At 42.8% G+C, this 18,144-nt stretch overlaps 1 protein-coding gene across 1 annotated transcript; it reads left to right on the forward strand.

The window, feature by feature from the left end:
* Nucleotides 1-635: 635 nt before the first annotated feature.
* LOC121287161 (procathepsin L-like) lies at nt 636-17,986 on the forward strand. Its single transcript, XM_041204760.1, has 7 exons — nt 636-767; nt 2,516-2,638; nt 9,935-10,087; nt 10,893-11,114; nt 14,511-14,676; nt 16,844-16,949; nt 17,887-17,986. The coding sequence occupies exons 1-7, from the start codon at nt 636-638 to the stop codon at nt 17,984-17,986; spliced, it is 1,002 nt and encodes a 333-aa protein (XP_041060694.1).
* The last annotated feature ends 158 nt before the right edge of the window (nt 17,987-18,144 follow it).

Below are 18,144 nucleotides of genomic sequence, written 5' to 3' on the forward strand. Positions count from 1 at the left end.
AAAACAAGGGGTTTTATAAAATACAATATTAAAAGCATCCAGGAAGAAGAATTTTACCCAAAGAGTAACAAATGTATGGAATAAGTTATGGAGAAAAGACTATAAGTGTATTCAAAGGACAACTGGACAACTTTTATGATGAAGGGATGTGGTGAGAAGTTAGGAAACTGGCGCTGAGCTCAATTTGAAATGGGTGGATGGTTGGGAAAATGGTCTGTTCTTGTTTGCATAATATCCCATGTTCTTCAAAGTTGACTGAAAGGAGAAACGTTACAGATACATCTGATACAAAAGAATGGTGAAAAAAGTTGATCAGGAAGAATAATAGAATAACAAAAATATAGATAATAAATAGTTATTACAGAATGTGATCCAGGGTTAGAAGAGAACGCTGATTCCTCTGTGTCAAAACATTGGAAGGATATCAGGGAGATTTTTTTTATTGCACTATTCCAGCAAAGCTGTAAAACACAGCAGTGACCAGAGGAAATCATCCCCCAATGGTCAGTAAAATGTTTGGGTGAATTAAGATGATGTATATGCTCCACACTTCAAAATATTTTTCCAGTGTAATTTGTGAGCATCACTTCCTGTAGGTATCACACTATTGACCTTGTTTCAACAGGCTGTCCATCATGAAGCTCATTTTGTTCGTGGGGTGTGTGCTGGTCTCCATTCTAGCAACAGTCTCAAGCTCCATGTTTGACCCAATACTGGATGAAGCCTGGTTCAGCTGGAAATCATTTCATAGGAAGCAATATAACAAGGTAAGAAGCAGTAAATGCTGAACCTTAAACAAAAATACCTGGAAAAACTCAGCAGGTCTGGCAGCATCTGTGGAAGGGAGCACAGTTAATGTTTCAAGTCCGCATGACTCTTCAACAGAATGCTGAACCTTTACTCACTAAGCAGCTATCATGATTTCCTGCATTTAAGTTTGTTGTTTAACCTGCTTCTTGGTCACTAAGTTGATTTGATTGTTTTCACTGAGAAACCTGGAGTGAAAGGTAGGAAGTCAGATGTGCAAGGGGTGAACTTTGACTTTTTCCTCAGCGATAAACAGAGCAGAAGAGGTTTGGCCGCTCGTTTGACATAACGCCCAATTTTCATTTCCATTGTCGGTTATGAGAAGGATGTAAGGAGCAGAAATGGGGCAGAGCAGGATGTGAAGGGATCTGAAGGGAAGGATAAGAGTTTAAAGTTACTGTATTGGGGGGTTGGAGAATGAATGTAGACCAGCAAGCGGTGAGCAGGACTTTGTACAGAATGGGAGATGGGTTACTGTATTTTGATAAGTTGGTGTTTATGGATTGTAAAGGATTGGAAGATTGCAGCCTGCTTGATGGAGGCAGCCAGACAGCCAGCATAAATAAGGCCTCGATCAAGGGCCATTTTCATGCACTAATGGAGTTTTTTCTGCATTGAATGGGTCCCCATTCTGGAGCTTGGCAATGCTCCGGGGGCGGCCTCCTGGCCAGAGGTTGGAGGGCCATTGGAGGCTGAATGAAATGCTGGTATTAGGGACCCACAAGACTCAAAGAGGTCCAATTGTGGCTGCGGAAAATCTTGTGGGAGGGTTTCTCTTCCACTCTGCCCCACCAAAGTGTCAGCCTAGATTATGTGATCAAGTCTTTGGAGTGGGACTTGAATCCAAAGCCTCCAAGAGCAGAGTCCTAAAACTGGCTGAGAGAAAACAAAAGTTTGCATTGAGGCATCCAATATGCAGATGCCACAATTGTCTAAACTGAGATAAGTTGGTCAGGAGTGAGCAAGTCTTCACCTGATTTAATTCCTATTCATGTGTGCTCTTGGACAGCATTTCAGCGAAGTTATTTTTCCACTCACTGATCCAACTCTAGAAACCAAACTGTTGTTTCAAGGAATTTTACAGTTGAATCTATAGCACGGAAACAGGCCATTCGGCCCAGCTGGTCTATGCCAGTGTTTATGCTCCACACAGATCTTTTTTCTACTCCTCTACACCCAATTCCTCAGCACACCCTCCTATTCCTTTCACCCTCATGTGCTTATCCAGATTCCCCTTAAAAACATCTGTGCCACTTACCTCAATATTCATTGTTATTCTAAACACACTCTTAGCACTCTTTGGGTGTGGAAATTTCTCGTGAATTCCCTATCGGATTTATTAGTGACTATTCTACATAGCTTAAGACTTCTTCAAAAGAGGGAACGTCTTTCTGTTCATCCTACATGTTATAATTTTAAAGTCCTCTATCAAATCACCTCTCAGTTTTCTCTTTTCTGTGAAAAAGAACCTAAGCTTATTGTCTTTTCTGATAGTTATAACCTCACAGTTCACTACCGGAATTTTTCTTTGACTTAATATGTATTGGTTTTGATGTGATAAACTACTAAAAGGGATTTTTTTTTCATCAATGATGAGATGGAGTGAAGTTCACTGGACTTTTTACCTCTTGGACCTATCCTGAAAATATTCCCAATAGTTACAATGATAAAATGAATTTGAATTTGATTTTGCTGATTTATTTTTCAGAATGATGGAAATTACAGAAGAAAGGTGTGGGAAGAAAATATGAAATACATTGCTAAGCATAACCTGGAACACTCAATGGGAAAGCACACATTTACAGTAGGAATGAATCAGTTTGGAGATCTGGTATGTACAGAATTGCATTTCTTGGAATTGCATAAATTTGCAGCACCAAAACAGGCCATTCAACCCAACTGGTGTGTCAGCATTTACGCTTCACATGAGCCTCCTCCTATCCATTTTCATTTAACCCAATCAACATATCATTCCAATCCTTTCCTGTACATGTGTTTATCTAGCTTCCCCTTAAAGGCACCTCTAATATTTGCCTCAATAACTCCAAATGGTGCTGAATTCCACATTCTAAGCAGTCTCTGGAAAAAGAAGATTTTCTTGAATTCTTTTCTGGGTTTGTTAGTGAATATTTTCCATTTATGACCCCCTCATTTTGGGTTCCCCACAAGACAAAGCATTCTCACTATGTCATAATTCCAAAAAACGCTGTTAGGTCACCCCTCAATTTTCTCTTTTCTAGAGAAAAGAGCCTCAGCCTGTTCAGTCTTTCTTAATAGTTCAGTTCTCTCAGTTCTGGTATAAAAGGTGCGACAAAGAGAACAGTGGGTCTGAAAGTTCTTTCAGTGAATCAGGTGTAATGATGCATCATGACACTAGTCTGGAGCACATTAAAGAACACTTAGCTTGTGACTGCACCAGTACCTCTTTGTGAATGTCAATCGTTTCATTCTTTTTAAACTCTCTTGATTTCTCCAAGCTGTCTCAGGTGTATGAAAGATATGTTTGGTCCAATCAGCCGGCTGCTATCGCAACATGCTCCCTGATTGATGGCAATGCCAATGTCATTCACTAGAACCTTACTTGAACCATTCCCTGGATCTCACAACACTATTGAACTTACTTTGGAAGCTCCCTACAGGCACCCAGTCCAATGTATTCAGCAATTATTGGTGCACAGATAAATGTTGGGCCCTTGATATCTTTATCTCTGTCCTCTTCAGCAGATCTAAAACTTGAGTTGACACTCTCATTGGCTCTTCCCTTAGCCTTCCTTGCCACCTTCACCTGTTCCTGCTCACTAGTGCCTGGTAATCCCCCAATGCACTACCTTCAGGCTCACTACCGAATGCATGCCAATGCCGATTTCTGTGCTGAAGCTTGACATGGTAAGAAAGAGTGATGGTGCATCCTTATGAAGCCTTTTGTCTTCATTCAGGTCTAAAACTTATAATGGCCCCTGAAAAAGATGAAGGGTGCAAGGATTAGGGTGATATATTAATGGCAAGCACTTGCCAGATTGTTGGCATTACCAAGCCATGCCAAGCCATGGCACACTAGACTGCAATGTTTAGGAGAACATCATAGAATCACAGAAATGTTACAATCAAAAGAAGGCCATTTGGCCTCTTTTGTCTGCACTGGCTTTCTGAATGAGCAATTCACCTAGTGCCAGTCCCCAGGTTCTCCCCATAACCCTGCACATTCTTCCTTTTCAGATAATAACCCAGTTCCCTCTTGAATGCCTCAATTGAATCTGCCTCCATCACATTCTTAGCCAATGCATTCCAGATCCTAACGACTCACTGCATGAAAAGGTTTCTCTTCATGTCTCCATTGCTTCTTTTGCCAATTACCTTAAATGTACCCTCTCATTCTCGATCCTTCCACCAATGAGAACAATTTTTCCCTACCTATTCTATCCAGACCCCTCATGCTTTTGGATACCTCTATCAAATTTCCTCTCAACTTTCTCTTCTCCAAGGAAAACAATCCCAATTTTTCCAATCTATCTACATAACTGAAGTTTCTCATACCCAGAACCATTTTCATGAATCTTTTCTGCACTCTCTTGAATGGCTTCATATCCTTCCTAAAGTGTGGTGTCCTGAACTGGATGTAATACTTCAGGCGAGGCTGAACCAGTACTTTATACAAGTTTAACACAATCTGCTTGCCCCTATTAATAAAGCCTAGGACAATGTATGCTTTATTAACCATGCCCTTAATCTGTCTTGCTGCCATCAATGACTTATACACACATACACCCAGGTCCTTCTGCCTCTGCACCCACTTGATTTTATATTGTCTCTCCATGTTCTTTGTACCAAAATGAATCACTTCACACTTCTCTGCTTTGAATTTCATCTGCCACTTATATGCCCATTGCACAAAACTGTCTATGTCCTTTTGAAGTTCTATACTATCCTATTGACAGTTCACAATGTTTCCAAATTTTGAATCATCTGCAACTTGTGAAACTGTGCCCTTTTCCCCAAGGTCTATGTCATTAATATAGATCAGGAAGAGCAAGGGTCTTAACACCAACCCCCAGGGGACACCACAACAAACCTTCCTCCAGCCTAAAAAATATCCATTAACCACTACTGTCTGTTTCCTTTCACTCAGCAAATTTTGTATCCATGTTGCTACTGTCCCTTTTATTCCATGAGCTACAAGTTTGCTCATGAGTCTATTGTGCGGCACTGTATCAAATGCTTTTTGGAAGGCCGTGTACACCACATCAACAGATTTACCCTCATTAACTCTCTCTGTTAGCTCATCAAAAAACTCCAGCAAGTTAGTTAATCATGATTTGCCCTTAACAAATCCATGTTGGCTTTTTTTTTAATTAACCTACATTTGCCTGAGTAATGATTAATTTTGTCCCAAATTAATGTTTCTAGAAGCTTCCCGTCCACCAAAGTTAAACTGCCAGGCCTGTAGTTGCTGGGCTTATCTTTACATCCATTTTTGGACAAGGGTATAACGTTTGTAATTTTCCAGTTCTTTGGCACTACACCTAAGTCTAAGGAAGATTGAAAAATTATAGCCAGTGCCTTTGCAATTTCCACTCTCACTTCCCTCAGTATTCTTGAGTGCATCTCATCTGGTCCTTACCAAGTTTAAGTACAGACAACCTATCCAGTACCTCCTCCTTATTAATTTTGAACCCTTCAAGTGTCTGAATTACCTTCTCTTTCACCATGTTCTTCCTTGGTAAAGACAACAATAAAGTATTAATTTAATACCTCATCTATGCCCTCTGCCTTTATGCGTAAATCCCTTTTTTGATCCCTAATTGCCCTACTCCTCCTTTTACTACCATTTTTATAATTTATATGCCTGTAGGAAACTTAGGGATTCCCATTTATGTTAGCTGCTAATCTCTTTTCACATTCTCTCTTTGCTTCTCTTATTTGCTTTTTCACTTCCCCATGAATCTTCTTTATTTAGTCTGGTTCTCAGCTGTATAATCCACCTGACGACAGTGATAAGCACATTATTTCTTCTTCATAGTAATCTCTATTTCTTTTGTTATCCAGGGAGCTCTGGATTTGTTTGCCCTTATTTTTGTCTTCATGGGAATATACCGAAACTATCCCTGCCCAAACTATCTCTTCTTTAAAGGTGGCCCATTGTCCAGTTAAAGTTTTGCCTGCTAACCTTTGATTCCAATTTATCTGGCCCAGATCCATTTTACCCCAATATAATTGGCTTTCCCCCCTAAATTATTCTCGCCCTAGATTGTTCCTTGTTCTTTTCCACAGTCAGTCTAAATGTTATGGTACAATGATCACTTTTCCTGAAATGTTCTCCTACTGACACTTGATCCACTTGGCCCACCTCATTTCCAAGAACCAGGTCTAGCAGTTCCTCCTTTCTCATTGGACTGGAAGCATGCTGCTGTAGAAAATTTTCATGAGCACACTCTAGGAATTCTTGCTCCTCTCTGCCCTTTGCACTACTACTATCTCAGTTTGTATTTGGATAATTAAAGTCCCCCATTATAACTAATCTATAATTTTTCCACTTCAATGTAATTTCCTCGCAAATTTATTCCTTACATCTTTTCCACTAGTTGGTGGACTATAGATTACACCAAATGATGTAATTGCACCCTTTTTTTCCCCTTAGCTCTAGCCAAATAGATTCTGTCCTTGGCCCCTCTGGGACATCCTCTCTCTCTAGCACTGAAAGTTCCCCTTAAAGAACAATGCCACCGCTTAAGTTGAAAGAAAAGAGAAGTTGAAAAGGTGTCCACAAACTCTGCTCTAGTTGTAAGCCTCCAATATCATCATTCTCGACGCTGACTTCTGTGTCTCCTCCAATTACATCAATCAATATTCCTCTGTAGGCACCAGCTATGTTATAGTACATTGCAGGCTTCCTTGGCAAGATTGTTAGGTGCATATTGACTCTCAAAGAGAGAGAACATGGTTACCTTCATGCAAGTGTCAGGAGACAACTCTATCAGTGCCATCCAAAGTGGGATTGTGTTCGATTGTTGGGATACATCAGCTCTGGTGAAGGATCATAGGTTTCCTGTTGTTGGAACAGCAGGAAGTAGTCAATGTTTCACACAGACATTTTAATGATGAAAAATGGTAAAGTTCAGCTGGAAAATTTTCAATGTGTTGATATACTGAGGAAAAACCTACGCCTGTTAAATTCACCATCAAACCCATCAAACTTCAGGCATATCATTGCTTCATGAATCACAGGGAGAGCTCTAGCCAGGATGTCCAGGTGAACATGCATGTTCCCTATCTTCCTGAGAATCCCACCCTCTTCCACATTGACCTCCCGGCCTCCTCCTTTCCACCCGCTGAGTCCGTGTCTGCCTCTGATTCCCCACCAACCACCCTTGCCATCCCTTGTACCGCTATCATCGCACCCTCACCTTTCCACCCCTCCGGCTCCATCTGCCCTCTCTCATACTCACCATTGTCTCCTACCATGCCCACCCTCAGTTTGCTCCCCAGGAGGCAGTCATTGACTCCACAGAACCCTCCCTTGTATGTTCACCTGGGCATGCCGCCCCCCCCCACTTGCTCCGTCCTCCACCCTTACTCCCCACTCCACCCCTACTTCATCTTCCCCTAGACTCCTTCCTCCCTCTGAACAACTTCCTCCCCCTGTACTCCCTATCCCCAACCCAACCTTACCCTCCTGACACCTTTGTTCCTCGGGACGGTGTCCACAGCAGGAAGAGACAGGTTCAGCTGACCTCCCCAGCACTCGGAGGACTGCTGGGATAGAAGCATCTGTGAGAAATGAGTCAGATGATGAGTCGCTGGAACTAGTCTTCCAACTCATCGTGGAGAATCAGCAGAAGATGGGGGAACATCAAGCAGAGATGTTGGAAGCCCTCAACAGAGCGGCATGCAAGTTGGAGGAGTGAGTCTGCCTGCAGTCTGATGAAGTGGTGCCCACATATACGCATTTGGAGGTCACCGTAGGAATAATGGCGGACAACATGGAGACCCTGGTGCAGCAGAATGCAGAGATGTGCGCAGACCTGCACTCCATCGTGGGAGACATCGGTGTGTTCCTGTAGTGGCAACGTAAGAGGGAAATGGCACCCCGAAATCCCTCCAGGTGCTCCTTCCCCTCAAGGAGTCAGACTGGGGCCCTTGGTCACCGAAGGGAGGAAGAGCAGCAGCTGGACGCCTCAGTGTCATCCATTCAAGAATCCCAGAGGCTGTCCTCTCCCTCCGAGCCTCTTTGCCTGTGACCCCCTCAACCTTGTCCTCTGTCACCACAGAGGGAGCAGCTGGCCCACAGGAGGGCAGCCAAAGCAAGCCGGGGCCCCACGTTAAAATCATCAGAAGCAATAGGGCCAACCATTGAACAGGTTGTCTCCACCCCTGCTGTAGATATCAGCGCAGCACCTAGGAGGAGTGGAACGCCTAGAAAAGTTAAGAATTTCTGATCACCAGTGGTTGTATGAGTGAATACATTTTGTTACTTTATAATCTGAAAATATATTCCCTTTCGCTGACTAATGTGTAATGGTGTATTTCAGCCTCATTTACAGGCTTCACGAGTCCTCCCTCTGCATCCTCCCATTAGCAGTTGAGCTGCATGCAGCCAGACCACGAGTGATTCTGGAGGCACCAGTGTGTGTGTGTGTGGTAGGGCCTTTCAGAGCCTCATGCAAGCACACTCCCACGCACGCGGATCCTTCCCATATCACACTCATCCCCTGTCCCCGAGCATTTTCAATGCTGCCTGCTGGGGTTCTCTTTCAGTTCTCCATCTGAGCCGACCTGCATCTCCGCCCACCCACTGATCACACTCCCATGCAGCACCTGTGCATGTCCAACATGAGGCTCTGTTCATTTTCAATTTCAGGAACATGGTTGTTATAAGGTTTGTTTGCAGCTCCCCTATCCTTTCCCCTCCCCCAGTCACCCACATCCTTTCCCCATCTTTATTGACCCCCCTGGCATCACCTTCAACCTCCCCACCATCACCGGCCAACCAGAAGCCTTTTCTTCCCAGGATGTCCGGGTGAACGTGCACGTTCCCTACCTTCCCGAGAATGCAACCCCCATCAACATTGACCTCCCAGCCTCCTCCTTCCCACCCACAGACTCTATGTCTGCCTCTGAGTCCCCAGCAACCACACTTGCCAAACCTTGTACCACTACCAGTTGCACCATCACCCTCCCACCCTTCTGGCTCACTCTGCCCTCTCTCATACTCACCATTGCCTCCTACCATGCCCACCCTTAGTTTGCTCCCCAGGAGGCAGTCATTGCCTCCACGGAGCCCCCCCTGCATCCACCCTCCTTACTCCCTCCTCCACCATTACTCCCCAATCCACCCTTACTCCTTCTTCCCCCTGAACAACTTCCTCCCCCGTACTCCTTCCTGCCATCCCAACCTTAGCCTCCCGACACCTTCATTCCCCTCTCCCAAACTCACGCCCTCCTGACATTTTCATTCCCCAGTACGCCTTCCTCTCTGAGTCAATCCTAGACCTTCTGCCCCCCCTTCCATCCCCAACAATCATCTGTAGCAGCCCATGGCCAAGACTATGATGTCCCGAAGCAGACCCCAGACATCAATGGAGACCTCCCACCTTCCATGAGCTGCTTCACAGTGGAGCCATGTGCATGAGAATCCATGCAGCATGTGATGCACATTTTCCTCCAGGGTCTGGTAGCTGTAGGGCTCCAGCATCTTCGGCTCCTTGGATGTCCACGATGTGTGCAAGACCCTAACAGTAAGTCCCAACCTATGCACTTCACGCTTGTCAAGATGTGTTCTGCACTGGTGTGTTTTCCTGCCGATGTGGGTGGTAACCTTGAAGGGGGTTGGGGGGGCGCGGTGCAGTGGTGGTGGGGGATGATTCCAGCGAGCAGGACTTATAATTATATGCAGATGTATTAAAATGACATTCCCGACTGGTGGTAACTGGACAGGTGGCCCTCCATTGATGGGCGGAGCAGATGATCGCAAATTGGTTTCACAGTGATGTGAAACAGATTTTTGGCCTTCTTGCCTTATTTCCCACTTGTGCCTGCCATGACGCCCGACACCAACGGGGACGGAAAATTCCGGCCATTGAACCCCATTAATACTATGATTACTAAATCTCAGAGTTCCTTGATTTTCTAGACCACTAAGGAGTTTGGACAGTATTTGAATAAATTCAGCAAAAAGGAAGCTGGGAACATGACACACAAAGTGCTTACAGCACAGAAGAATGTTGAACTGCCTTTGGCTGTTGACTGGCGTCCCAAGGGTTATGTTACTCCAGTGAAGGACCAGGTAAAGGTGGGAGAAGTGCTCCTAGTAATTAATGAAGTGTGAAATGTTGAGGAACTGTGGGTGATCGCCAATATTGAGAACACAGCCTTTGCCAGTCGCTCAATGTTTGCTAATTTAGTTCTTAGGGACACATCAAGAAACGGGATGTTCATTTTTCATATACAACAAGAACTTGCATTTATATAGTGCCTTTAATATAGTGAAAACTTCAACTGGAGCCATATCAAACAAAGTATGGCACTGAGCCCAGAAGGAGATATTAAGGTAGCTGACCAAAAACTTGGTCATAAATGTAGGTTTTAAGGATTATCTTTAAGGCAGAGAGAGAGGTAAAGAGGTGGAGAAATTTAGAGAGGCAATTTCAGAACTTAGGGCCTTGGCGGCAGAAAGCATGGGCACCAATAGAGGAAAGATTAAAATCAGGGAAAATGCAGGAGGACAGATTTGGGAGGAGCACAGATGGGAGGATTGTGGGGCTGGTGGAAATTAAAGAGATAGGAAATGGAGGGCCCAAGGAAGGATGTGAGAAAAAAGGATAAGAATTTTAAAATCAAGGCTTTGCCAGGGCTGGAGCCAATGTAGGTCAGTGAGTACAGGGGTGATTAATGAACAATTTTCTATCCAACATTGAAGTTTGTACAAATGAAAGATTAATAGCCTCAGGCTCATATTTTCAAAATGTATACGAGAAAGGAAATCATGTACCCTGTGCTATGGCTGTTGACTCTTACATAAAGGTTTCTCAGTGAAATAAAATATCAAAAACAATCACAAATGTCTCTCACTTTGATTGCATTTATATTAGGGGCAATGTGGCTCTTGCTGGGCATTCAGTACAACTGGAGTACTTGAAGGACAAGTGTTTAAGAAAACTGGAAAGCTCATTTCCCTAAGTGAGCAGTACCTGATGGATTGTACCCAAGCTGTAGGAAACAGAGGCTGTAATGGTGGATATAAAGTGCGGGCCCTTCTATTTATCAAAGAAAATGGTATCAATTCAGAACAATCCTACCCCTACACTGCAAAGGTAATTTCCTTTCTCCTTAATCTTCTTAGAATTTTTGTGTTCATTAAAATGAGGAATACTACTCTTTCCGTTTCAGATCCCATTTTTGTTTGTTTGAGTTGTTCTCTGATGGTTTGGTCAGCCTCCTGGCAGAGATACACAGGAACCCAAGCAGTGTTTAGGTATCCATCACACACTCCCAGATTATGTAAGGGCAGAGGAGAACACTCTCCTCCTATAGTCTGACTGCTTTTGTACCCGAATAATCCATGATTGTAAAACACAAAACAAAATGTGTACCATTATATGTGATTCCAAAATTGGGCAGCACTTGCTGAACAATCCTGAGTGCACTAATAGCTACACTAACAACCAATTTAAGATAATCAGTCAAGCTCATAATGTGGTTCACTTACAGTGGCTAGAAGTGACTTACATTCATTTGCAGGGGCATGTTCACTTCAAATGAAAAGGAATATGTTCAAACTTTGCATTTTTTCTCAATTATCAGGAGCTTGGGGAGCCAATATTTCCCGATCAGAGTCACCTTGCTAACCAATCATCACCCCTTTCTCCTATAGTATAAATTGTTGTGATCATTTGAATTTTGGCATTCTTGCTTTGGTCCTGATGAGTGCAAGATGAAAAACTTTAGCAACATGTCTCTTCAGTTAGAGTGTGGTGCCTCGAACAATCTATGCAATTGCCTTCAATGCTTGCCTTGATGGACAGGATTTATTGGGCTAGATTTTCATCCTGGAAGTGGGAATTGGGAGTCATGTCATTTTCTAACATTGCAAACCCACCTCCTGCTGTCATTGCTTGCCCACACCATTTTGATGGCAGGGTGATGGGGATGGGCTGGAGTTGAGGCTGCCACCCCTAGAACAGGCTCAAGTTGGAGATAGAGGCAGACAGATACCTAGGTAACCAAGTTAAAAAGTTCACTTCCTTTATCTGGAACATTGGCCCACTCTTGGAGACAAGTGTGAAGTCCCCAAATCCTCACCCCTTTCCCCCTTTCCCCCTCACAACCCTATTACTCTGTCCATATGCTTTACCTTACCCACACCCCATACTCCCTCACCTCCATACACCCTCACCACTAAGTGGTGTGTCCACTATGTACAGAATTCATGAGACCTATAATAACATTGAGATGCTCCTTGAGAAGCTCATGCATTTGTTAGGATAAACAAACAGTACTTTAAAATCAACTTGAAAAAGAATAATAGTACTTGAAAAAGAATAATAGTATTACATACTTATAAAACTTATAAAAATAACCAATCTCATGATCCCTTGACAGTTGTGTCAACAACTCCAACTGCGCTGAAGAATCTATTAATGGGTGTGGAACTCAGCCAAGCTTCATAATGACATTCCATTGCAAAACTGTGTCAACAAAACCTCCAAAGCTGAATACATTAAATATTTCAAAGTCAGCCAGAAGCTCAACCATCCATCCAAGCTTTGAAGCAGTGAAACAGATAGCTGAATGAACTCCAAGGAGCTCAGCCATCTGCCCAAGCTTTGAAACAGCCAAACAGATATCTGAGTTGAAATTCAAGGAAAACTTGAAAGCAAAAAGAACAATTTAACGCAGTCAAATGTAAATTTCAATAGTGTGCAATGCAGAAGAGTGCATTATCCAGTGGATAATATAATCTGATACATCTGAAAACTTTTCCACTTTCACAGTGCTGTTCAATTTAATAGTTGCCTATCTTTTCAAAACAAAGCCTGATAATCACACTATAATTTATCATACAGCATTTTGTTATGATATGCAAAGTTGGCAACATTTTGAACTTACCTGTTATGTGGTTCCTGATTCCAAACCAGCATTCCTTCATGGTTCACAACATCTCTGAGCCAATGTGAACCAAAGCTGGCTTAACCCCATGAAAATTGCGGAGGGTCTGAAATGTCCACCTTTGCAATGCAGCCGGCGACAGTCGGAATAGCTGGATGTGGGCTTTTGCCCTATCTCCTAATGCCATGCTAATCAAAATTGGCGGCGATGGGAATGGGGGCAGAAATCTCAGAATCAGGTCTGCCTGCCATATTCAAAGCCTGCTCGACACCGGTCCTCGCCTTGTCAGGATAGGAAAATCAAGCCCTTTATCCCTGTGGCACAGTAGCTCATACTGATTCAGCATTCAATGGTTCTCAGATTGTATTCCAAAACAGCTGTCCTAGTTCACATTGGCCCAGAGATTGCACAACAGTGGAGCAAGGGTGCTCACTGATGATCACAAAATAAGCCTCGCTGAGAGATCTAGTAATCATTCTGACGAGAATTTCAGTTCGATCACAGTGCAGAAGTACTATCACTGATTGCAGTATTCTTCACTGGGGATTTTCCCAGTGTGGAGTTGGAGTGAAGTCATCAGGCTGTGCAAGCATTAAAGGATTTTCATCGACACACAAACAAGAAACAAAAAGCAGGAAAATAAAAGCAAATAAACATTTTTACATCAAAAATATTGAAGATTGAACCATGCACATGAGGTGAAGGTAGAGACTAAAATATTCTGAAACAGTTTAAGAAATGATGAAAAAAATTAGCTTAAAAAGCCCAGTTACTCCTGATTGAACAAAGCATAACTTCTTAAGAGCTTCCAACAGTGATGTGAGAGAGGACAAAAAGTTCTCATGGATTTCAATGAATCTAGTTCTGGGAAGAGTCGGGAAGAGTCCAACCTGTGTTGGATCCCTGAATGACAGACCACAATTTCAGGATTTCCCTTCTAATCCTGACATCTTGAAGCTGCGGTCAGTTTCAGAGGGATACCGTCAACACCATCCCCTCGCAATCCAGCAAAACCTGGGCCATTGTGTTTACATCTTACGTCTTGACTCACTTACTGATTTCTGTCAGGTTCACATGAAGCCCTGGTACATCAATGGGTGAGGAATTTATTAGAGCAAATCAACAGATTAAACAAAGGATACATAAACTCCACTGGATAACTAAGCAGGGTTTATTTGAATGTATCAACTAAAAAGGATTTACTGATGAAGAAAATTAAGAATGTCAGGGTCTTTCGTTGGAAGAAGGGAGGTGCTAATTGAGCATCATTGAAGGAAAATTACATAAACAAACTATCCACTCAGGTGAACAATTAGATGTGAGGAACACAAACTAAAAATAAGAATTGGCACAGGAAATTAAAATGAATTATTTGCACCTAAAGAATAAGAGGCTGGGGAAATAAATTGCAATTGAAAACCATTGAAAAGTGTTCATGAGGCAGTTGAAAGCGGCTATGGAGAATAATAGGTTTGGGGGAGTGAGATTCTTCAATAAGGGATAAAGTTATTCAATTTTCTGGCCTTTTTTGGTTTCTAATCATTCCTGTGTTCTTATTTGGGAAATCTTTGTCTCAGCTTTCTGCAAACTCTTGGTTTTAGGATGGGGATTGTAAATCCAACAAAAACGATATTGTCGCCACTTGCAAGGGTGTCAGGATGATTCCAAAAAATTCTGAAATGGATTTAGCTGCAGCAGTAGCCACGGTTGGACCAATATCTGTTTCTATAGATGCAGAGCACAGATCTTTCATGTTGTACAAATCAGGTAAGAGACAGGATTTATAGTTCATGCACACAATGAACCTATTAATGGTTGAAACAATTTTTGAGTGGATTTTACAAAATTCAGAGGCGGTGGAGTTGGCAATTAATTATATTGAACTAGTTACAAGTTTGGCATTTTTAGTATTCAGTAATCACTGTCCTGTATTCCATTTACATCATGAACAAAACATTGAGCCATTTATTAAATGGAGAACAATAGAATTGAAGAGATTGAGGGTGGCTTGCAAATCTGGTGCAGAGTGGGCAATGTCACTGCAATCATCTGCAAACTGTAGATCATGTATGTCTATGGTGGTCAGTTTTGTTTTGGCACGGGGGCAACTGAGGCTAAAGAGTTTTCCATCTAGGTGGTATTTAATACTCAACCCAGAGGGCAGTTGATCTTTGATGAAGTGAATTGCCATTGTCAGATAGACTCACACAGCCTTGTTTGACCCTAGTCTGTATTTTGAAGGCATCTGCTTTAGATCTCCCATTCAAGACAGTTACAGTCATATCAGCATTAAACAGTTGCAGGATTGTGATGAAGTTTCTTGGACTCCAAATCTTTGGAGCACAATCCACAGAGCCTCGCAATTTATTAATTCAAATGTTTTTGATAGGTTGATGAATGCAATGAAGAGTTCCTGGGGCAGAATTCTCCGGTCAGCAAGCGGGGCGGGGTCCGCTTGCCAACGTGTAAAATGACGTGTGGTGATGTCCGGTGGGTGTCTCGACGTCACCGTGCGTCATTTAGATTTTCAGTTCGGCGGGCGCGTAGCCAAGTTGGCCTATTAAGGCCATTTAAATAGTAATTAATTCAATTAGCTGAGCTGTCCGTCCAATCTCAACGTTGGTGGGCAGGTGAAGAGCCCAGGTGGCCTTTGCATTTTTCATGAAACCTCGTCCATGGGCAGGATGAGGTTTCATGAAGTGTTTTAAAAGTCAATAAAAATTTTAAAAATAATTCTTTCTCATGTCCTAGCTCGTGTGACAGTGTCACAGGAGGGGACATGTTTTAAAAGTTTATATTTTCCTTTACTTAAATTTACACGTGTCAAACCGATCTCCCGGAGGTACCTCCGTGCCTCAAGGAGATCTCTGCGCTCTTTCATGTGCATGCGTGGGCCCACCCACGTAAAATGGTGGCACATCCCCGATCTGGGGCGCTGATTGCGTTCACGCCCACCCCTGCCCCTGCCCCCACACAACCCCTCCGACAGGGGGAAAATTCAGCCCCTGGTGTTCTTGACACTTTTCTTGGATTTGTCTGGCAACAAAGACAATGTCAAAGGTTCCTCTGGAAAAGCACTAGTGTACAGAGCAGTTGTCATTACCACACTCCTGCATTGTAGTGAGACCTGGCCTGCGTATCAGCGATGCATAAGAGTGCTGGAGAAATTCCATCATCAACACCTCCGCTGGACCCTCTGGATTCAACGGGAGGACCTTTGAACAAACACTAGTGTCCTTCTTCAAGGCAGCCCCACAAGCATTCAGGAAAAAATCCTGCAAAATCAACTGGAACCATCCCCACCCCCCACCTGTTTTCTCAACTCTCAAATGGCCAATGTTCCAGGGGAGGACAAAGAAAATGCCTCAAAGACACTCTGAAGATCTTCTTGAAGTGTTAATGACTGGAAGGAGCTCGCTACGAATCGTTCAAAATGGCAGCAACCTGTCCATCAAACTGCATTGTGCATTGAGTCACAATGTCTTAATGATGAGGCAGAGGGATGGCAGAGAAGGAAATAAAAGGAAGCGAATCCTGAACTCTGGATTTCACTACCTCTTGGGACATCCTGCCCCATGTGCCCAAAAATCTGTAGGCCAAAAATCAAGCTGTTCAGTCACAAGAAGACATGGCAGAAACTTGTGACCCTGAGTAGACGTCATTCTTGGATCAAGGGACAGCCACCGCTGTAGGCAATGGAGAATAATCAATTATTAGGGGAGTGTTAAAAATAGTGTTTGTCACCTGAGTTTTAAGAGTGACTGATTTATTAAACAAAGTCAGATGCAAGCCAATTTCTTGGACTTTGTGACCATTAAAAATAGTTTTTAATTGCCGTGGAATTTATACAATTCTCCCACTTCTTTCCTTCTTTCCTTGTGAAATTGAGATTTCAATTCCATGATAACAGGTACAAATGTTCCCTTTCCTCCAGGTATTTTTTATGAGCCACGTTGCAGTTCTGTCAAACTTGATCATGAAGTGTTGGCAGTCGGATATGGGACTGAAAATCAGAAGCCATATTGGATTGTTAAGAACAGGTAAGGCACACAGGGGGAGAGGGCTGGCAAGTTCAATTCCTGTTAATTTAATCTCAGAGTTTAAATTAAAGTTACAAATCTAAACAACTGTAATCTTTTCAATTATATACAGCTAAAGCTAAAGAAATTCAATTAATGAACCAATAGGCCTACTTTCATAAAAACTTTCTTATTGATTTGACCTAAATTCTTCAGAGTCTTTATTTTTTTTTCCATTTCTCCCTAAAGACAGAAGAGGTGTAGAAATGCCGGGGACCATAATTCTGCTGCAGATGAGCCGAGGCTGATCTTGCATGGCAGCAGAGCTCCCACTTACCCACTTCCCCACAATCCTGAGCCAGTCCTGTTTAACAGAGACAGGGCCATTCAAAAACTTCAGATTTACAGCATCAACTGGGTGGGAGAAGGGAAATCGCTGTTGGGTTTGTCGCAGTGTAAACGGGCCTGCAATCCTTGCTGTTTCAGATCTCCCATTCAAGTTTGGTTCCTAAAATGGGACATTTAAAACTTAATTCCCCATCCTCAGGCCTTTGATTAGTGATGGGCAGTAGGGTTGGACAGGCAGCTCTTGTAGTTAGTGTTGTTATGGTGTGATAGGGAATATGTCGTATGAAGTCTTATCACATTTCCCTCTAACGATAATACTGATTGAGGTTGAAGTATTCGGCACTCAATGTTGCTCCTGATGGAAAATGTAGAAAATGCCGTTCGGGGAAAGATTTGGCTGTGAAATGGTTGCTGGATTCCAGTGTAACCTGATGGGAAATTTTGCCCTCAGCAGTCTGGCTCAGTTTTATCTTAACAAGCTAGTTGTATTTTTACAGCGGGCAATCTCTCCACAGCCCATTTGACTCCACTCTCTGTGCCAGCAATCGAAAGCAAAACCTCTTATTTTAAAGATACCAGGACTGTAATGCAAACTTTTCTTTAATTTTAGTTGGGGAGCAAATTGGGGCAATGAAGGATATGTCCACATGGCTAAGGACATGGATAACAACTGTGGAATTGCTACAGATGCAGTTTATCCTGAGGTGTGAAGGTTCCAGTTATAAGCTAGAACTGGATAAAAGTCCAACTACAAGAATCAAAATTATGTCTGCCTGGAGCTGCTGAACTTATGGATTATTGTTAATGCTGTTCGTCTTCATTTACCTTTGTAGTGGTTTATGGAAGATTAATTATAACTGTTAAGATA

Source organism: Carcharodon carcharias, chromosome 14 (genome assembly GCF_017639515.1).
Source record: "Carcharodon carcharias isolate sCarCar2 chromosome 14, sCarCar2.pri, whole genome shotgun sequence".
In the NCBI taxonomy this organism is placed as follows: Eukaryota; Metazoa; Chordata; class Chondrichthyes; order Lamniformes; family Lamnidae; genus Carcharodon; species Carcharodon carcharias.

What these genes read in the sequence shown, in the direction of transcription:
- LOC121287161 (XM_041204760.1), top strand. Translation starts at nt 636, where the DNA reads ATGAAGCTCATTTTGTTCGTGGGGTGTGTGCTGGTCTCCATTCTAGCA. An exon ending in TGAATCAGTTTGGAGATCTG is followed by an intron (nt 2,639 to 9,934) that starts GTATGTACAGAA and finishes TTGATTTTCTAG; the next exon opens with ACCACTAAGGAGTTTGGACA. An exon ending in TATTGGATTGTTAAGAACAG is followed by an intron (nt 16,950 to 17,886) that starts GTAAGGCACACA and finishes CTTTAATTTTAG; the next exon opens with TTGGGGAGCAAATTGGGGCA.